This window comes from Microcebus murinus, chromosome 6 (assembly GCF_040939455.1).
Source record: "Microcebus murinus isolate Inina chromosome 6, M.murinus_Inina_mat1.0, whole genome shotgun sequence".
NCBI lineage: Eukaryota > Metazoa > Chordata > Mammalia > Primates > Cheirogaleidae > Microcebus > Microcebus murinus.
The window spans coordinates 80,975,685-80,997,703 of record NC_134109.1 but is presented as its reverse complement, the minus strand read 5'-3'; the positions used below and the strand labels follow the sequence as shown (position 1 = coordinate 80,997,703).

The 22,019-nt window shown below is 40.4% G+C and overlaps 2 protein-coding genes and 1 long non-coding RNA gene across 9 annotated transcripts in view; 1 reads left to right on the top strand and 2 right to left on the bottom strand.

Annotated features, from left to right (window-relative positions):
• MAPKBP1 (mitogen-activated protein kinase binding protein 1) overlaps positions 1-3,414 on the bottom strand; it is a 55,463-nt gene extending 52,049 nt beyond the window's left edge. Inside the window, exons 1-3 of one of the 3 annotated variants that reach the window (XM_012766491.3) lie at positions 2,587-3,414; positions 2,132-2,202; positions 1,794-2,016 (exon numbers count right to left, since the gene is read on the bottom strand). In XM_012766491.3, the coding sequence (XP_012621945.2) occupies positions 1,794-1,910 (117 nt within the window). In that variant the 5' untranslated portion in view covers positions 1,911-2,016; positions 2,132-2,202; positions 2,587-3,414. Of the gene's footprint in view, positions 1-1,793 lie in introns of all 3 variants that reach the window. The other 2 variants (XM_012766493.2, XM_020285971.2) reach the window with 2 other exon arrangements.
• LOC105872486 (uncharacterized) lies at positions 2,924-8,789 on the top strand. Its single transcript, XR_001154613.3, has 3 exons — positions 2,924-3,012; positions 3,830-3,904; positions 8,701-8,789. It is a non-coding gene; the product is annotated as an uncharacterized LOC105872486 (long non-coding RNA).
• MGA (MAX dimerization protein MGA) overlaps positions 7,082-22,019 on the bottom strand; it is an 87,174-nt gene continuing 72,236 nt past the window's right edge. For all 5 annotated transcript variants that reach the window (XM_076004263.1, XM_076004264.1, XM_076004265.1 and 2 more), the window contains 6 exons: positions 20,223-20,274; positions 17,429-17,635; positions 15,769-15,880; positions 14,918-15,151; positions 12,559-12,735; positions 7,082-10,921 (listed from right to left, as the gene is read on the bottom strand). In XM_076004263.1, the coding sequence (XP_075860378.1) occupies positions 9,642-10,921; positions 12,559-12,735; positions 14,918-15,151; positions 15,769-15,880; positions 17,429-17,635; positions 20,223-20,274 (2,062 nt within the window). In that variant the 3' untranslated portion in view covers positions 7,082-9,641. The remainder of the gene's footprint in view (positions 10,922-12,558; positions 12,736-14,917; positions 15,152-15,768; positions 15,881-17,428; positions 17,636-20,222; positions 20,275-22,019) is intronic.

Genomic DNA, 22,019 nt, shown 5'->3' with positions numbered 1-22,019 from the left:
GTGACTGTACCTTCTGGATTCCAGATCAAAATTACAGTAAGTATTAACACAGAACATTAAACTCCTATTATATATTTCTACTACATATACCATTCCTGACCAGAATAAGAGGCCAAAGATATGAGAAAATTGCTGTAATAGTGCTCGTCATTGCTAAGTTACCAGCCAAGAATATGAGCCCTTGCAGTACTAAGAATGAGCAAATAGGCCGGACACCGCAGTGGCTCACGCCTATAATCCTAGCACTCTGGGAGGCCGAGGCGGGCAAATCGCTCAAAGTCAGGAGTTTGAAATCAGCCTGAGCAAGAGTGAGACCCTGTCTCTACTGAAAAATAAAAAGAAATTAATTGGCCAACTAAAATATATAGAAAAAATTATCCAGGCATGGTGACACATGCCTTTAGTCTCAGCTACTAGGGAGGCTGAGGCAGGAGTGCTTGAGCCCAGGAGTTTGAGGTTGCCGTGAGCTTGGCTGACGCCATAGCATTCTAGCACAGGCAACAGAGTGAAACTGTCTCAAAAAAAAAAAAAAAGAATGAGCAAACAGTCATATCTACAACAATTTTTAAGTTTCACGCTTATTCTCCTGCCTCAGAAGAACAGAACCAATAACTAATATGAGTCCTTGGAAGGGTCACTATCTCCACTGCCACAAAACCTGTGGCAAACTGTGATTCAATACAACCTCTGCTGAAATATACAGGAAAGCTGTTCACTTTCTTCACCAAATCCAATTAAGGTTCTGCTAAGGGATAGGGATCTGAACTAAGTCCTCCCAGAACCCTGCCATGTTGTACACTAGCATTCTAAATCATTCCTCACAGGCTTTACTCATCTCTGAAGAGATACAGGCAAGGCAATAAAATGCTGCTGTCTCAAATGCCTCTCCCTGTAGGAATCCTGTACCACAAGCCTATTGTGTTTACGGGCTGCTAATAAGACATAAAATCTAATGTGATCCTGTGAGAACATGGCCCTGGATGGCTCAAGGAATTAAACAAATGTAGCCTACTTCTGTACTCCCAAAGTGATGGGGCTCAACAAAGTTGAATAAAGCATAAGGGCCAAACCCAGATAAGTGAAGGGATGGAAAGGGACTTTTCCTCTGAGGAACATCTGCAGTCAGGTAGGATGTGGCTCTTGGCACACAGTGAATGAGATAAGCAATGTTCAAGGGCAAACCAGGAGAACTGCTTGCTGGCAGATATCTGGCTCCTTGCATGTTATCATTCCTAAGAAGCCAAGAAGCTCCAGTTAAATTAATTTAGGTCTCTTGAAGAGACAAATAAATTTGTTTCCACCCCAGGCAAGAGGAATTATCAAGCCAACTCCTCAGACTACGTGTTTTAGCATATTTCTTTCTGCTACTACAGTCTTACACAACACCAGCTGTTAGATTAACACCTGCAGCTACATTAGTCACAGCTTAGCTCTTCACACGGTATGTGATCCAAGTATCCTCTTCCATGAAGGGAAACTGAGTCATGGCATATCAACTGGCTTCCCAAGCACATGCTTAGTGTGTAGTGAGGCCACACTTGAATCCATGTTGCCATCCTCCTATTTAGTTCTTCTCATGGATGAATCTCAGCATGCCCCCTGCTGCTGCTCTTTTTCCTTCAACGTAAAACCAAATCAATGCCCGCTTAATGGGCAGAAATGAGCAAGCACGTTTGATTCTTTAGAGCCACAAGGAGCTTCTAGTTGTCTTCTTTCCCAAGAAAGAGTAAGGTTTAAAGAGGAGCAGGAGAAGGTAGGGTTGGAAAGCGGTGGCTCCTAATACTAGGACTCACCTTGGAGCTGAGGTCCTCACGTCGGTTTCCTGCCTTACTCCTGCGTAATTTGATGGATGGAGATCGCAGCAGATTCTTGATCCGGGTGGTAATTGTTGACCCTTCTACAGCCATCATGATGAGGAGCCACTTGGGACAGTCCCAGGCCCAGGCCGGAGACTTGTCTCAACAACAGCACTGCCTTCCCACTCCACAGGGCCTTCCAATATGCCCTCTCACTGACCTGAGATGGCAGAGGCCACCTTAGCATCACAGTAGGTGTCTTACCTTCCGCCTAGCTAAGTCTGCAGCTTTTACGTCTAGCTAGGTATTGCCTTCTCCTTTTCTCTCATCCCTACCTTCAAGCCCAGGGCGGTTTCTCACAACGTTGGAAGGACAGACTCATGTAAAAGAGGGGGGAAATCATAAGCTGCAAAAAAAAAAATGTCAGGCCCACGCCTGTCAGAGGCGCTTAACGAGAGAGAAGGGATGGGGTGGGCTGTAAAAGGGAAAGAGGTCGGTCTGGTCCCCGTTAATTCCCAACTATTCCCATGACAACTGCGGTGGCCAAGGTAGGAGGCCACCGAGACCACCGGGGAGTTCCGCTGGGCGCCTGAGCACCTGCGCTGGCGGCTGCGGGGACTCGTCGCGGAGGGGCTAGATGTGGCCCAGCAACTCGATGCCACCGGAGCCTCCCTCCCCCACCCTTACACCCTACGGAAGCTCTCTCTCGCACCGGCCCTGAATCTTTCTCTTTCACCCGCCTCAGAAACCCCTGCTACTCGTCAGCGCCCCCGCTCGGGCCCAGCCTCACCAGCCCCGGGGCGTGAGGGGCACTCGGCTGACAGCGCCCTCAGGCATCCCGCTCGGCGATTTTCGCTCCGCCGCGGCAGCGGCACAGGCAGCTATGGTGGCACGAGCGGTTCAAAACGCGAACTACCGCCTGGGCCAAGCTACGGGCTGGGTAGGCGGAGCCGACGTGAGGGGGCGTGGCCTTCAGCCAAGAGGGCGTTTCCACAGTGGACGAGCACGGTTTACGGGGGCGGAGCCAATGAAAGGGCCTAGGAAGCAGAGGACTTGGCCTCAAGAACCTCGTTTTCCGCACAGTGTGGGTACTGGCCTTAGAGGAAGGTCAATAGAACATGGCTTCAGAATTGAGAGAACCAAGCCTTTTATGGTATTATCGGGCCTAGTCCCCCAGAAAACCTGAAGACGGTAACCACGCCCCCAAGGTGCTAAGGTTGGCATTTCATAGGTCGGAGGGACCATAGCTGAAACTAACTCCTAGCTCAGAATTACAAGACTGAGGTACAGCCAAGAAGCTCTGCACTCACCGACACCAAGCGCTGGGATTTAGAACATTTGAAATAGTTTCTGATAGCGGCAAGCCCAGCGCGATGACACACATGAAAAGGATTTTCTGAGTAACCCAATTCAATCGTTAAGAACAGTTTTGGCCGGGCGCGGTGGCTCACGCCTGTAATCCTAGCTCTTGGGAGGCCGAGGCGGGCGGATTGCTCAAGGTCAGGAGTTCAAAACCAGCCTGAGCAAGAGCGAGACCCCGTCTCTACTATAAATAGAAAGAAATTAATTGGCCAACTGATATATATATATAAAATTAGCCGGGCATGGTGGCGCATGCCTGTAGTCCCAGCTACTTGGGAGGCTGAGGCAGAAGGATCGCTTGAGCCCAGGAGTTTGAGGTTGCTGTGAGCTAGGCTGACGCCACGGCACTCACTCTAGCCTGGACAACAAAGCGAGACTCTGTCTCAAAAAAAAAAAAAAAAAAAAAAAAAAAAAAAAAGAACAGTTTTGAACTGGGCAACCTGATTGGTCATGATGAAAGGGGAGCCAGAGGGCGGCCTTGAGTAGACTTTAGGCGTGATTGCAAGAGGGAAGACTAGTGAATGCGCTGTGGACTATACTGTATTTGTTTCATGGTTTCTTTAGCCTCCAACGTCCCATCGCGATCTCTCACCCAAAGTTAACTAGGATTTTGTTGCTTCAGATCTTTTTCTTGTTCCTGTCAAAATTTACTTGTGAATCCTTCTCCCTAGAACTGTTACTTGCCGAAGTCACTGTCAAGCTTGCTGACACCAGATCGAGTGGTATCGTTTCTCTAGCTAATGAGGGTAAGGGGAAATACGCAGAAATATCATTATTTATATTTCATAGATGTTTAAGCCTGAGATTATATTTTCTAGGAGCCCCAAGATTTTCTACCCGGCTACTATTACAAAAAATTACCTTATGACAAACTTAGCCTAAGCCTAGACTTGGGCCCCAAAGTGTAGTACACTGATGTGCCTGTCTCACCCTAACCCAATCTTTGAAACCCCCATGGGGTGACAAGTTAGCAAAAGGGAAGAACCACTAAACTCACTTCTGTGGGTGGGCCTTGTATAGCCAAGTGGCAAAACACGTGTGTGCTCGTGTGTACCGTAGCCACATACTGAGATTTGTAAAGCTCGTAAGTTTACATGAGATCAGGGATGTCACCTCCTAGAAGATCCACTGGCAATAGATACCAGCTAAATGGCCTTCTTCCCTTCGCCCATGCACTGATGTAATGAAACATAACATGGGACTTTCAAATTTCCCAAATCTGGAGGAAGAAGGCAAGAGCCATTTAGCTGCAACAGCATGAAAGAGGCAGGTGGTTTCCTTCAATCCCTAGTCTAAAAAAGGTAGTATAACACTGGTGCCACCTGGTGTCTTTATTTGTGTGCTGCAGACCCCAGCATATCCACCTATAAAGCGAGACTGTGTCCACAAACGTCCCTAATCTTCTCCAGATCATTTTTGTGTCAACTAGCACTTCTCACTTCCCTAACCACTTATGGCCAGGTAAATGGGTTTAAAAGTGTCATTGGTCATTTCTTGTCCAAAGCTACCCAGCTTTATCCCCCTAGAGAAAATCTTCCCTCCATTACCCTCATCTGAAGAGGAAGCTGGAAAAGCAAATCCAAGTTCCTGCTTTCCTTGTCTAAAATGAACTACATGGAAAAACAACTAAGGACAGTGTAATGAGGGGAATTTCTTAAGTCTGGAATTTGGATACTTCTAGCCTAAAGTCAAAGCCATGAATTTTTAATTCTTCCCAACTCAGTCCAATCTTTATTGTCTAGGTACTATGCTGTCTTTGAGATACCAGTATGGGAATAGGTTGTAGGCTGTGTTCCCATTCTTCATGAATTAGTTCTCAGAAAATAAGTCTCAGGTCTAATGTAAATAGAAGTGTTAACTTTTCTCCACAAAAATTAGTCATGCACCACATAACGACATTTCAATGACAGACTGAATGGTCCCATGAGAGTATACCATTATTTTTACTGTACCTTTTCTATGTTTAGGTAAACTTCAATACACAAATACTTATTATTGTGTTCCCATTGCCTACAGTATGCAGTAAGGGTTAGTAGCCTAGACGCAGCAGGCTATACCATATAACCTAGGTGTGTAGTAAGTAGGTTTTACCATGTAGGTTTGTGTAAGTACAGTACATTCATGTCTGTACAACAAAATGGCCTAAAGAAGCATTTCTCAGAACATATCCCTGGTCAAGCAACATGACCATACTTGCCATCTCACCCTCTAAAATCCAGCTGACTCAAGTATTTCATCATCCATATGCTATTTTATTTTATTCTGCTTATATAAGTCTTAAATATCTATACATGGTGTTTGTCAGATTTTGAAATTCTAGATATCTGGGAATAAATCTTGAACAGTTGTCTGTTCAGCACTACACTCACTAGATCAAATTTTTAAATTCATCCTAGGATTATTGCAAATAAGGTCCAATCTAAGATCCTGGAAAACTAAGTCTAAACATTTGCTCATCAATTCAAATATTAATTGAGCAACTTTACATGCAAGGCACTGTAAAACAGCTGAGACCAATGATTGCAGTTGGAAACAGGATGAATCTCTAAACAATGCTTCCAAGACTGTTTTCCTATCTCATTTACCAGCAGGGTTTAAAATGAAAGAATTTGTAGAATTTAGATTTGTCTCAAAATTTCCAACTCCTCTCATGGTTTAGCCTTCCTGTCCTCCTCACACACCTCCTTCACTGTTAATCAACACTTATGTTCCTTTGTAGAGCAGTTATGTTTATTACAGTTATGCCTCAGTTAAAATGTCATATATATCAAATTATTTTCCTCTATTTCAAAAATGCATTTTAACTTGATTTTTTTCCCTCCAACTGGCAATGAGTCTGAATACCTCAGCTTTAATTTTCTCTGCATTCAACCATAAATGTCCATGTGAAATTTCACTAGTGATAATACAATGACATGTTAGTATTGATGCCCTAACAGAACTTTCTTCAAAACAAACACTTGTGTGCAAGAAATGTGTTCTGATTCTTGGTTATCAGTCATTCTCTATAAAAGTACCTGAAAATGTACTTGTTACACACTGTTGCATGGCTTTTTAAATTGTTTTAATTCTGGGAGTGAGGGACAAGGGCTATCAATATTTTCTAGACCTGTCTTCAAAGTGTATTTACCTCTCAGTTTGCCTTACCCCATTCCATTTCAAATAGCTCAACCAGTATAGTTAGGGAAAAATACTACTAAACTCTACCGAAAATAATACATGGATTGTCTGCCATTCTTCTGTGTTCAAAACATGTTCAAATTTGTTATATAAAGGCCTAGCATATTTCATCCACAATTTGGGGGGGGGTACTGCACTTACTATAAAACATATAAAGTGAATAATTTATATGAAGCTTACATAACTGAACTTGATCTGTTAGTGACCTTAAGTAGATTAAGAGTAGCTCAATGTCTAAAGAACTCCTTTAAACTTTTTTATAAATTATGATACTAAACATATATCTTACGTTAACAATACCTATTGTCCTTAGCCACTAAGATTATGTTTATATCCCATTACTCCCCCAGATGACAGGTAAACTGCCTTGTACACACTGGTACCATGAGGCTATCTTTCTTCACTGTAGAATGACTTTTAAGATAAATATTTGCAATCAAGTTGTACAAATGTTGAAACCTCCATGTAAAACATACTATAAAGATTAGAACACCAATACCACCAACCCCAAATTGGCATGTCAGAAAATTTGAGAAAAGGAAGGAATTCCTATGATAAAACTACTTCAGTGGCACATCTCTCATGTGTCTCAGGGAATTAGAATTATCTACCCCAACTTGGCATAAACCTGCCAACACCAAGTACTGCTTTAATTGTTACAACTGATTTATTCCAGGTTTATACATTCTGCCTTCCCATCACCAAACTCCTTCGGTTCTTAGGTTTCTAAAAAAAATAGTCACTTTTCAAAAGCAGAAAAGGAAAGATATATATTTAATATATAAAAGAAAATGCTAAATCTGACATAATTATATTCTTAAAAACATTCCATTTATTTACAGATGTTATAAAAAGGCGAATTATTGGTCTACTGAGATCATGCTTCTTATAGAGTTAGGTTGAGAGCTCACTGTCTTCCAGGTTCCTCAACTCCTCTCACTCTTCATCTTTCATAATCACTCATGTAATTTTCATAATTAGTTTCTCCTGGGGTAAGGTTAAAGGGTAGGAGTTTTTGGAAATTTAGATTTTTGTCAAGACTGCAGGATTGTTTTGAAGACGGAATCCTCCCCAAATTAGCTCTGAGGACACTTAGTTCTAAGAGGTCTTGAGAACACTATCTTTTGGGTTTGTAGTAACATCTGCAGCCTTCCCCATAAACACCTGGCATCATCCTTCACTTCCATCTTTATATATCTCTCATAAACAGAGTTAAATATCCTCCAATCAAGAATTATTACCTGTTTGCCTATTTCCTTCTAAAAAAAAAAAAAAAAGGAAGTGTTCAGAAGCTAAAATGGTCCTTCTTTTCCTGAGGATTATTCACTCACTTGCCTGCTCCTTGGCTGACCCTCAACAGCCACAAGAGGCTTGGGAAGTCAGGAGGAAATGTAGGGAAAAGACAAGCAAGGAAATAATGGGAAACTGCCATACCTGGGTTAAAGTACTAGCATCTCTAAGAACAATTACTAGCAGGGGAGACAGGTGCTGGACTCCTTGGCTAAGGCATTGAATGAAATCTGCTGGGTAGAGTGGAAGGGACAAGAAGCTGAGTAGCATTCTTTACCTACTTCAAGCTTCTTCAGTAACCTTTAGGGGAGGGAAGGTTAAGTGCTGATGAGCAGGTCTAGGAAAGCAAGCAGCACAAAACCAACAAGAACTTGATCATACTGCAAATTTGCAGAGAAAGTTTTCTACCCTTTTCAATCTGTTGATTACCAGAGTTAATAGGGAACCAACTATGGAAGTAGTAATTCACTGGCTATTATCCATTCCAAAGTTGGTTTCACAACCTAGGTCTGACTATATGCAGAGTGGGATTTGGGATAAAGAAGGCAGGGGATGTAGAAGAAATAACATCAACCTAGGCACAGCCCAGGCACTGGAAGCTCTTGTGTTAGTGTTTTACAACACAAGTATATCCTGTCAATGAAGACAGAACAGGGGTTACATTCCAAAATATAATTATTTAAGAAAGGCAAAATGCAGCAGCTAAATCCCAGTCTATACAGTTTCAGAATAGTGATTCTTGCCCCCAGGAGTTTCCAAGAGACCCCTCAAGTGCACCATGATTATTTACAAACTAGATAGGAAACATCATTTCTATACTCAATACAAATCTCATCTTCTAGGTTGAAAACTTCAGCCTTTGAGAAATCTATGAAAACAACTATACAAAAATATAAATATCTTTATCTTTACAGACTGTCAGTCCTTCATACTCTGACAGCTAACAAGTGAAAAAGCTCTACAGATCATTGAATCCATGGTAGCAGATAAAAAATATATCTTGTGATTCAAATACTGCCTCATTTCCCTGGTAAAGAGTGCCTACTGTGACTTTTCTTTACATCCTCTGCAGGTAATATTGAATGAAACCTTCAAGCACCAGGAAGCTGGTTTGATTTGGGAAATATCCAGCCCCACAATTTTGGATTTTGGCCACTATCTCTGGCATGGGGAGAAAATGCATTTCACTTTAGCTGTTTCTTGAATGATGTGATTTGTGAAAGGGGTAAGGCTCCCTCCATGTTACTTCCAAAATACATATTCCTAGTAGAAATCCCTGGCACTGTGAAATGAGCTTTTCAACACCCACCCACCCAATAAGGGAGAACTAGAACTACTATTTTCTGTAACATCTCAAAATAATTACCTTAATAATAAAAGTTAAACGCATCCTACGTTACCAGAAGGCTTGAATTTGTAATTCTAATTGAAAAAGTGAGGGAATGGAAGCTACTTGGTATATGAAAGAGAAAATTCTCCCAAATGACACAAAGTCCTTCACTTTGGTATTCCATGGTACCCATCCTCTCTCTCCCTATTCTTGAAACATCAATTAAAACTTCTCTCTTCTGGATCCCTTTGCACAAGTGCATCACATTCCTTAGATTTCAGACTTAATCCAACAGCTATCAGCTACCTTCAGTCCATAGCAACTCCAAAGTTGCAAGCAGCCTGTTCTCTCGAGGGGAAGAACTAGGAACCACTATGGAACCACAGTCTTGTTATGAATTCCTTGGGTAAGAGGGGCACCTCGTGTTTAGTAATGGATCACATCTTCTTAGAAAGGATGAGGGGACCCAGCACCACAAGTGAGGTAACACATTTTAACATGATCAGAATTTCATAGTATTTCTTATACCAGGGTCAGCACCCTACCCCCTTTCTCTATTATCCACCTCATCAACAAAGTCAAGGACCAAAGTTCCAAGACACAAATAAAGAGATGCCTGCAGAGAAAGGAGGTGAGATTCAATTTTCCCTCATAGCCTGGCTTCTGCCTAAGGACAAATGAATTCATTTCCCTGCAGAATTTGGTGAGACCCCAGAGTTGCCCAATTTAGCCAAAACAGGTGCCAATGTAGGCATCACCTTGCTCTCCCGGCCTTCCTGGTCACTCCCTGTTAAGTTCATTTTGTGTCCAACTGACCCAACTTTGGCAGCTATAGGTGCCAAACAAGGCATCACCTTGAGACTCTGACCATCTGCATCATTGCAAGGATTAGCTACTTTTAAACCTAGAGGTGCCAACTTTGGCATAGGCCTCCACAAAGTATCCGTGCTGCTGCTATTCTCCAGGCCAGTCCTCATGTGTAGGAGGGGGGGTGAGGACACACTTTCAGGCTCTGCAGGGAGGTCAGAAGTACTCTTCCCTCCATCACTAGTTTTCCTGTGGGAAATAAGGGAATCCTTTATCTCAGAGTCAATAACAATCTTAAGTACATCTGGCTCAGAGGCTGGTTCTGCAAGTTGTTTTTCATTCTCAGAAAAGTCATCATCTTCTAAGTGCAAAAGGAGGGGACTAGTAGAGTCACTCTCCCCTTGAACATCAGGCAACTCTTTCAAACCAGTTCCCAAGTGGCCAACCTGGAAAGTTGCACTGTTCCCAGAGGGAAGCTTACTGATAAAACCCCGTCGAGCATCCCCTGGGAACTCTGTATCCACAGTGCTCGGCAGTTCAGCAAGGCTAACAGTGTCATCATTTAGTTGTTGATTAAGAAAGGCAATCTCATTAAGCAGAGAAGTCAGTGTCTCATCCGTATCATCCTCGTCTTCCATGTTAGTTAGCAGTTCACTGGAATCAAGTGCTGCTTCCTCTATAGCTGATGTTACTTTCCTCAGTTCCATCTCTATGCTTGAGTCCTTCAGATCTTTCATTTTTAATTTATGAAATGAAGATTGCTTTGACTTCAGTCTCTCCCCTCTTGATTCATTCTCTTTCCATTTATACTGAATCCCTCTGATATCACCAGAAATCTTTTTAGGTAAGAACTCCTGTGCTTCCTGCATACTGGAAACATCAACTATTTGTGGAAAACCAGAATCTTTATTTGCCAGAAAAACCTGCGTTGGACCCAATGTCATTCTGCCATCTCTATGGTTTCCTCTGGAAGAGATTCTACCCGAATCCTCTAAGGAGTTATCTTTATTCCTGATGGTATCTGTCAGGTGGTCAGGTGGCTTGCCATCAGGAACCTCATGAGGATATTTACTGCCACCCATATCTACCAAACTTCCGTCTGTGGCCAGTGATGTCACATTAACAATTCGTGGCATCATAAATAAGTCATCATTTTCTGAAAAATAAAAGCAAAAAGAAAAGAAAAATTCGTTTAGATCTACAGTGTTAAACATCTCCTTCTCTCTCAATCATATCAAATGACCATCTTAGAGTGCAGTCAAAATTCACCAGTCTACTTTTAACAAGAAGATAAAAAAAATCAGTTCTTCAAAGTATAGATTTAACCTAAGAAGAAAATCGTCACATAAAATCCAACCAAAAGACTCTTGGATAGTCCATCATTAAGAAAAGTTCCATTTAGGCCGGGCATGGTGGCTCACGACTATAATCCTAGCACTCTGGGAGACCAAGGTGGGAGGACTGCTTGAGCTCAGGAGTTTAAGACCAGCCTGAGGAAGAGTGAGACCCCATTTCTACTATAAATAGAAATAAATTAGCCAGACAACTAAAAATAGAAAAAAAAAATTAGCTGGGCATGGTGGCGTGTGCCTGTAGTCCCAGCTACCCAGGAAACTGAGGCAGGAGGATTGCTTGAGCCCAGGAGTTTGAGGTTGCTATGAGCGAGGCTGAGGCCATGGCACTCTAGCCCAGGCAAGAGAGTGAGACTCTGTCTCAAAAAAAAAGAGAGAAAAGTTTCATTTAATTATTTTATAAAAATGCTTCCCAAATTAATTCTTATCCTGGGGCAGAAACGTATCTTGATTCTGTTCATCCAATTAACTGCTATTTTGAGGGGAAAATGAAGCCCTACAGGCAAAATGGTAAGAGAAAGGGATGAGTCCTTCAGAGTGGGTTTGGCAACAGACAGAGACAAGAACTATTGGCTGGCAAGGGCAACGAAGTAACTAGGATTTTAATATTGGTAAGGACACCCTTTTATTACCTTAATAGAAATTTAGTTGCTTGAAACCTAATCATCAAAGTGATATTTCCTTTTCAACTTTACCCCAAAAGGGAATGGTGCTCAAACTGAATCAGACTAGTAATGCAGGATTGTATCATCTCTGGGCACAACATAAAATTGACAAATAATTATCAACACCAAAACTAAGACAATGACCCTTCAGTATCTTCTTTTCACACTTTGATATCTTTGCAATTCTTCTACTTAGAAATAACTAGGGTTCACAAAATAGCTTCCAACCCAGTGATTGGTAAAACACACCAATCAATATCACAGTTCAAGCCAAACTTATTCTAAAAAGAGTGTCTCTTTTACCAAGACAAATGCCAATAGAACAGACCTTTATTTCTTTATTTATTTGTATTTATTTATTTATTTATTTTTAAGACAGTCTCACTTTGTTGCCCTGGCTAGAGTGCCATGGCATCAGCAACCCCAAACTCCTGGGCTCAAGCAATCCTTCTGCCTCAATCTCCTGAGTAGCTGGGACTACAGGCATGTGCCACCATGCCTGAATAATTTTTTCTGTATATTTTTAGCTGCTCAATTAACTTCTTTCAATTTTTGGTAGAGATGGGGTCTCGCTCTTGCTCAGCCTGATCTCGAACTCCTGAGCTCAAATGATCTACCCATCTTGGCCTCCCAGAGTGCTAGGATTACAAGGCATGAGCCACCGCGCCCAGCCCCAGACCTTTATTATTACAGAATACATCCAAAGGCTTCCTGTCACTGTGAGATAGCAGGGATACCTTTTTCACTACCCCTATACGACAACAATTAAGACATACCTGATTGAGGCATAGCACTGCTGCCAACTTGAGGCTTAAGATCAGCTTCTAAGAGACCAGGAGAAACAGTTACTACTGGTCCTGAGAATAGGGGACCTTTCAAAGTGAGCAGTTGCCCTTGTGGAGTCATCACAAGGTTTGCAGAGGTGTGTGGAGTATTCGAGGGTGAGGTATTTTCTGTAAGGAAAACCAAAAATTAATTATGGATAAAAAAGACTTTCAATTAATGCTAGTGTAGCCCACAAGTCTAGGAGATATCCTTAAAACCACACTGACTTAAAAGGTAAGAAATAAATTTCAAATTTAGTTAGGGAGACCGGGTATGGCAGGTCATATCTGTAATCCTAGCACTTTGGGAGGCCAAGGTGAGAGGACTGCTTGAGGCCAGGAGTTAGAGACCATAGAGACCAGTCTAAGCAACAAGGTAAGACCCAATCTCTACCAAAAATAGAAATATTAGCTGGGCATGGTGATATGCGCCTGTAGTCCAAGCTGCTGGGGAGGCTGAGGCAAGAGGATCACCTGACCCCAGGAGTTTGAGGATGCAGTGAGCTATGATGACACCACTGGGCCCTAGCCTGGGCCACAGAGCAAGACCCTGTCTCAAAAATCAAATTTAGTTAGGGGAAAACAACTTGGAATTTATTTTCTTAAACTACTTTTTTTCTTAAACTACTTATTTTCTTAAACTACTTTTCAATGAGTAATGGTTACCTGTCCACTGATTCTCCTAAGGAAGAGAATTTCTTATTTGTTGAGGAATAGAGTTGTGGAACCACATCTTCAATGGAATGGCTTCTGATAGTCTTTTTTATTTTTCAGATGCATTCTCTTATTTATGCTTCTGATAGTCTTACTAGTGTGTCAAGATGAAAGTATACATGATTCTATCCCTAGGCTTCATTTCCTATATATACTTCTAACAAACTTAGGTTTCTAGGCCTCAGTTTTCCCATCTGAAAAATGAGGTGACAGGACCAAATAATCATTAAATTCCTTTCTTAGAAGTAATACAATTTTATCCTGCAATGTTAGAAAAACTAATTAATTCATGTTTTAGTATCCATCACTAACTTCTTAGTTTGATGTAATAAACCAGCACCTTCTGGTTCAGACACTGAGCTACCCAAAGAGTAAAAAAGGATATATTATTCTCTAAAGGATATAAGCAAATAATATAAAATCACTTTTGCCTCACTTCTAAAATCAAAGTAAATTGGTTTTAAATTCTTTATGTCTTGAGAAAGAAGACATGAGAAAGAATTTAAAACCAATTTAGTTTATTCTTTAATAATGCATTAATAGGTGATCTGATAAAAAACAGAGTCCGATTCAACAAAATTAAAAAAAAAAATGTTTTTTCTAGCCAGACACACTATGACTCATGCCTGTAATCCCAGAACACTGGGAAGTTGAGGCAGGAGGATCACTTCAGGCCAGGAGCTCGAGATCAGCCTGAGCAAGAGTGAGACCCCATCTGTACAAAAAAAAAAAAAAATTAGCTGGGCATAGTGGTACACCCTTGTAGTCCCAGCTACTCAGGAAGCTGAGGCAAAAGAATCATTGAGCCCAGGAGATTGAGGTTACAGTGAGCTATGATGATGCCACTGCAGTCTAGCCCAAACGACAGAGGGAGACTTCTGTCTCCACAAAGAAAAAAATATCCAGTTGGTCTCCTCAGATAGACCCAAACTTACTCAACCCATCAGCAGAGCTGCAGGGAAACCATGAGTTCACATATAAAGTTTGAGGAGATGATAGCTTTAAAAATTACTCACTAAGGCCGGGCGCTGTGGCTCACGCCTGTAATCCTAGCTCTTGGGAGGCCGAGGCGGGCGGATTGCTCAAGGTCAGGAGTTCAAAACCAGCCTGAGCAAGAGCGAGACCCCGTCTCTACTATAAATAGAAAGAAATTAATTGGCCAACTGATATATATATAAAAAAATTAGCCGGGCATGGTGGCGCACGCCTGTAGTCCCAGCTACTCGGGAGGCTGAGGCAGAAGGATCACTCAAGCCCAGGAGATTGAGGTTGCTGTGAGCTAGGTTGACGCCACGGCACTCACTCTAGCCTGGACAACAAAGTGAGACTCTGTCTCAAAAAAAAAAAAAAAAAAAAAAAAAAAAAAAAAAATTACTCACTAAAAACACATGACTGTAGACTGCTATCAGAATTATGATTTATATGTTACCATGACTGGTAAAATCTCAGAATTTGCTTCAGTGTGTAAAGCCAGAAACCGAAATCTAATGTAGTTAATAGTCTACTTTTTATACAACTCATCTTTAATTAATTAAAACTAAAACTATCGCCAGAAGATGTTTAGTCCACTAAGGAAAGCAAACAATGTCCCTCCTACCTGTGGCCTGGTCTCTTTTTCTGGAAAGAATCAAAGGTTTGCCCCTCCTGTTATTTATAAACATCTGTCCAACATCGACAGATGATGCAGAAGATCCTTCCTGCTGTTTGCTACTTCTGTGAGACACATCAAACTCATCTGATCCCATCTTCTTTTTTCTTTTTTGTGCCTCTAGTGCTTGTTGCTTTGCATAAATATACTCTAGCTTCTTCAGGACCACTTCCTCTGTCTTACCTGCAGGTTGACAGGGAATAAATTATCACTCTCTGCAAGACCCCACATAATAATGAGAAAGAGTCAACTGATATCCAGTTGATTTAACTATATTCCTCAAAAGTATGGAAGGCAAAAGTGATTACAATCCAGAAGAAATGCCCCCACCCCCCAGTCAAAAGATAATTCTGAACACTTTGGGAGCCAAGCCTTAAACTAAGTAGTATCTAAAAGGTCTTCTAAGGATTTCTCCTCACTAAAGCTATTATTAAGCTCTTCCTAGCATGTTGGAAAGCTGACATGGGAGGAGAATCACTTGAGGTCAGGAGTTCAAGACCAGCCTGAGCAAGAGCGAGACTCTGTCTCTACTAAAAGTAGAAAAAGTAAGCCACGCATGGTGGTGCACGCCTGTAGTCCCAGCTATGTTTGAGGCTGAGGTAGGAGGATCACTTAAGCCCAGAAGTTTGAGGCTGCTGAAAGCTAGGCTGACACGACAGCACTAGCCCAGACAACAGAATGAGGCTCTGTCTCATAAACAAACAAACAAATAACAGAGTGAGGCTCTGTCTCAAAAATAAATAGATAAGTAAAGCAAGCTATTATTATGCTCTTCACCAGAGATCATATACATATCTCACCTGAGAGAGATGATACTTTCCGTATCAGAATATTTCGTTTTCGAGTCAGGAGATTTTTCTGTCCTATCAATTTGTCTGCCTGATCTGTTAGTCCCTGGATTTCACTGAATGCCTAGAATAGAAACAGTAATATTATTTTCAATCAATCCACTCTTTCCTATATATAAACAGGTAGAGTCTACACAATTTCTTTAATGAAAAAAAATATTTTAGGAAAACTTTTCAATGCTATTTAAAACACTACCAAGTTTTTTGTTAAACTGCAAGAGGTTTTCTGGCTTTTACTTTAGGGAATATAGATCATGATTATTTCTAAAGAATAGCATGGAGGCTGGGTGAGGTGGCTCATGCCTATAATCCTAACACTCTGGGAGGCCAAGGTGGGCAGATCGCTCAAGGTTAGGAGCTCAAAACCAGCCTGAGCAAGAGTGAGACCCTGTCTCTACTAAAAATAGAAAGAAATTAATTGGCCAACTAAAAAATATATATAGAAAAAATTAGCTGGGCATGGTGGTGCATGCCCGTAGTCCCAGCTACTCGGGAAGCTGAGGCAGAAGGGTTGCTTGAGCCCAGGAGTTTGAGGTTGCTGTGAGCTAGGCTGGCACTCTAGCCTGGGCAACAGAGTGAGACTCTGTCTAAAAAAAAAAAAACGTATATCATAACTTATTGTTGACTATAGTAAATCTGTTGTGCTATCAAATATTGTTCATTCTGTCACATTATATTTTCATATTTGCTTAGATTTTATTTTATTTTATTTTATTTTTGAGACAGAGTCTCGCTTTGTTGCCCAGGCTAGAGTGAGTGCCGTGGCGTCAGCCTAGCTCACAGCAACCTCAAACTCCTGGGCTCAAGCAATCCTCCTGCCTCAGCCTCCCAAGTAGCTGGGACTACAGGCATGCGCCACCATGCCCGGCTAATTTTTTGTATATATATTAGTTGGCCAATTAATTTCTTTCTATTTATAGTAGAGACGGGGTCTCGCTCTTGCTCAGGCTGGTTTCGAACTCCTGACCTCGAGAATCCGCCCACCTCGGCCTCCCAGAGTGCTAGGATTACAGGCGTGAGCCACCGCGCCCAGCCTGCTTAGATTTTAATTATCAACTTTAAAATCATTTCCTAGTCTAAGTAAAATCTGGTTGAAATAACTTTGCTCTAGAGGGATATAAATGTCTATCCTGTTCTGTTCTAACTTTGACATAAAAGCAATTTAAATGAAATTATCTTAGACATTCCACATGCAAAGTTAAAACCACTAGCTTAAATATTTCAGATTTTCCTTTAAAATGACTGTCACCTGTTAAGAAGTATGTTAAAATATCATTCATGTTGTACTTTGCACTGTGATAAAAACTGTTCTATCAAGAACACCAATGTAAAGAGAATGTAGTAAACAGAGCTAACCAGAGTTTCTGACTTTATCTAAAGAAAGGATAGCTCCACCAGCTAAGAATCTGACTTTCAGTGAAAAGCTACTCTGACTTAACATAATGATTTTCCCCCTACGGAATTTACTGGGCATTCACTAGCCCACATTCAATTGTTAAATACAAGTAGCTCTATTTCAATCTCCCTCATATAGCAATGGATTTTCTTTCTCATAGTATCCCTAAGATTCTCTTAGTCCAGGTCTTATTTCTCACTTACACAGAACACTTACCCGAGTAAGAATGAGACTTTTGGAAACTTTGGAAGAATGAAGTAATCCCAATGTGGCCTTTAATTTCTCAAACAGATCCCTCATTTCACCACGGCGCCGCCGCTCATTGGCAGTGTGTGTCCGGCGATAATAAGCAAAGGCTTCTGCTTCCTTCTGTAGTTTGTCACTCCAGTAATCAGACTTCAGTTTGAGAGGAACTGGTGGAGCCTGTCCAGGAAGATTGCCTCCTAAGCATCTTTCATATGTACCTGCCCTCTTCCTCTAACCCAAATGGCACTGCTCTATTTCAGGCATCCATCGTCTTTTGTCTCTTTGACTGTTAAAACAGCCTCCCAATTGGTCATCTTACTCCAAATCTAATTTCCACAATGCCAAAAGTATAAATTCTACTGCTATGTGATCATATCAGTTACCAGGTCAAATTTCAGTAGTGCTCAAATAAGAAAGAATTTGTGTGGGTTGGTAACAGAACCAGAAAAGCTTATCTATATAAAGTTTTATTATTATTACTACTAAAACTTGTTTTCATGACACAAATATATATTTTAAAAATACTGTAAGATCCTTCACAATCCATGGTAAAAGATCTCTTTTAAATCATCTTTTTCTCCAACCATTCCTAACTGCTAGAAATTTCCAAAACATACTATGCCATTCCCATAGCTCCCCACCACTACACAGGCTTTTGCCTGTACCTGGATTACTTATCCTTCCCTCCCACGCAGTCCTCCATAACATTTAAAACTTCACACTCAGAACTCAAACTCTGTACTTTTTCAGGAAAGTCTTTCTTGACTTTCAGAATGCCTCAGGCCTCATTTTCCTATCTTCTTTATTCTACTTCAATTTTTTTTTTTTTTGGAGACAGAGTCTCATTTTGTTGCCCAGGCTAGAGTGAGTGCCATGGCGTCAGCCTAGCTCACAGCAACCCCAAACTCCTGGACTCAAGTGATCCTCCTGCCTCAGCCTTCAGAATAGCTGGGACTACAGGCAGGCGCCACCACAACCAGCTAATTTTTTCTCTATATATTATTTGGCCAATTAATTTCTTTCTATTTATAGTAGAGATGGGGTCTCACTCTTTCTCAGCCTGGTTTTGAACTCCTGACCTCAAGCAATCCACCCACCTCGGCCTCCCAGAGTGCTAGGATTACAGGCGTGAGCCACCACACCCGGCATACTTCAATTTTTAAAGTATTTTTCCTACAAAAAAGTTATAGATCATATAGAGTTTTAAATATATGATCAGCTTATAATGAAAAGCAACTGTGCCCTGCTCCTATACCCGGAATCTCAGAAACAACTACTTTTTTATTCTTTTAGCAGCTTCTCTGGTTCTTTAATCTGTATCCTAAATCAAAAATACTAACATAAGCTTTATTTTTTTCCATTTTTAATGCTACCTCTATTAACTTCCTACTATGCAGAAGAGGATTTACCTCATACTACTCTCTTATCTTGCCACCTCATCATCCCAAAATAACTGTATCACTAACTTTAGTTGTTTTACTGATCCCTTAGCAACTTGAATATAATTCTATCTTAATTACTCATTTCATCAACAATCTATCTTGCTTTTCCACATTGTAAAATCAGGTTTATTAACACCCACATCCTTCCCGTTATTTCTTCTTCCGTCTTTTACCTCCCAATTTGTTATTTGTATTCACATATTTTTCAAGGCTGCAAATGAATCTTCCATATTTTATTCACAGATTACCATAAAAGTTTTTAAAAATCATTTACAGTAGCCATACTATTATAACATTGTAAATAATTCTCATACAAGATGAACAAATATATTAACATTTCCTGTCTTGTAGTTTCATTTTGTTTTTTCCCTCTGACGTTACTGTCGTTTTTTATGACAGTTTGCCTTTATCATAACCCTGTAGCACCCAAAACCTCTTATTCACTGTCTTTCTGAAGATAAACCCATTATGCATTAATATAGGATCAGAGAATAAAAGATGCAAAATAGATAGAAAATCAGTATCAAGTTTTAATATAGCAAAGTGCTGTAAGTATTTGCATATTTGGGGTACAAAACAATAGATTGTGTAAATAAGCTATTATAAAAATCTTTATATCTGAAAAAATATTTTAGAATGAAAATAAAACAGTGATATATGCAAAATGATTAAAACTATGCAGATTTGTATCATATGATCCTCCAAATCAGATCAAAGCCAAACAAATCATGCTATGGTTTTTTTTAAAGGACCCAAATGCCATCCTTATGCTACTATGATATACATTGAATACAGTAAGAAAATTAAAAGGAGGTTTATAATTTCATGGCTTCTTGAATTGCTAAACATCATTACAGAAAATAAGTTTTTAGGTCACTGGAAATCATGAACCTAGGCAAGAAAAATGATATCTTGTTTTGTATCAAATCATCACAAAACTAGTTTTCAAATAAGCATATTGATTTTTGTATACTCCATATCAATTTTATTTTTTTCTATTACTTTATTTTTTTAATTTTTAAATTTTTTATAAGAAAAAAATTATTTATTTATTATCTTTTACCCAAAGGATTGACCTTTGATCCATATCAATTTTAAATTCTCTAAATTAGTCCATCTTCTGGGAAGAATAAAAGAATTAAGGGAAAAAAACACTAATAGTGTAATTTCATTAAGGGGAAACAACTGATTATATTTACTCACTGGTAAAAATAACCCTGGGGGGGAAATCATGTCTAATATAGCTTATGTTGTTCCAACCCTAAGATAAATGTTATCAATTTTACTAAACAAACAATTATCATTAAATGTATTCTAAATACCTTTCGACTCCTTTCAGCAGCTTTTTCATCTGTAGAGCTATGGGTACGGCACCTAAATAAAGATAGCATTTTTCAATATCTTACTGAAATTCAGTAATCTAAGACCTATTTCACAGCTATATTGAACCAAACCATCCCAAATTGTCTAAATTGTAATCAGTTTCTTTTCTCCAAGGTGTCATATATATTAATAGCTACATGATTTAACATTATTTTCTCTAAGACAAGTGTCCAATAGTCAGTAAAACTGCAAATTACTTTTGTCAATCATGAAATATTTCAGACATACAAAACTGCATAAACAAATATACAGCTGTCCCTCAGTATCTGTGAGAGTTTGGTTCTAGGACCTCTCACATACCCAAATCCTCTAATGCTCAAATCCCTGATATAAAATGATGTAGTATTTGCATATAACCATGTACACCTTCCCATATACTTTATTTTTATTTTTTATTTTTTTGAGATAGAGTCTTATTCTGTTGCCTGGGCTAGAGTAGTGTGGCATCAACCTAGCTCACAGCAACCTCAAACTCCTGGGCTCAAGCAATCCTCCTGCCTCAGCCTCCCAAGTAGCTGGGACTACAGGCAGGCGCCACCATGCCCAGCTAATTTTTTCTATTTTCGGTAGAGACAGGGTCTTGCTACTGCTCAGGCTGGTTTCAAACTCCTGACCTCCAGCAATCCACCCGCCTCGGTCTCCCAGAGTACTAGGATTACAGGCGTGAGCCACCGCACCAGGCCTCCCACATACTTTAAATCAGGGGTCCTCAAACTTTTTAAACAAGGGGCCAGTTCACTGTCCCTCAGACCGTTGTAGAGTGCGCACTGTGGGCCCAGGATGAGTCAGCTGCTAAGCAGGACAGGCAGTGGCAGCAAAAACACCCGGAGGGTGGGATAAATGTGCTAGGCGACCCGTATGTGGCCCTCGGGCCATAGTCTGAGGACGCCTGCTTTAAATCATCGCTAGATTGCTTATAACACCTAATACAATGTCGATGCTATGTCAAAAGCTGTTATACTGCATTGTTTAGTGAATAACTACAAAGAAAAAAGCCAATGCACATTCAATACAGATGCAATATTTTTCTTTTGAATATTTTCAAACTATGATTGGTTGTACCCACAGATGTGGAACCCACATATAGGGAGGACAGACTGTATAATGAACACCCAGATATATTACTATCCAGCTTGAAATATAACCCATCTCAAAATTAGTAGAGATTCTGGCTGGAATCTCAGACTTGTGGGGGGAGGGAGGGAATGGGCATTTATTGAAGCCTTAAAATCTGTACCCCCATAATATGCCAAAATAAAAAAAAATTAGTAGAGATTCTATGTAGAGTCTACTCAATCACACTCCCTTTCTTCCTTCTTATGGGTAAACACTCCCAGAATGAGGTTACCATGTACACCTTTACAGTTTTACTAGGAATGTATTATCTCCAAACAAAAAATATTATGTACCATTTTAAATATTGCATATTACACTGTATCTTTCTGCAACTGATTTATTTTGTGCAATGTTACACCTGAGATTATGTTGATACACATAGTTCTAGTTCAATCATTTACCTGGTATATACAATGCCACAGTGAATTTTCTAAAATTTATTTTTTCACTTTTTTTTTCAAGACAAGAGTCTCACTGTTGTCTGGACTAGAGTGTGCATGGCATCAGCCTAGCTCACAGCAACCTCAAACTCCTGGGCTCAGGCGATCTTCCTGCCCCAGACTCTCGAGTAGCTGGGATTACAGGCATGTGCCACCATGCTCGGCTAATTTTTTCTGTAT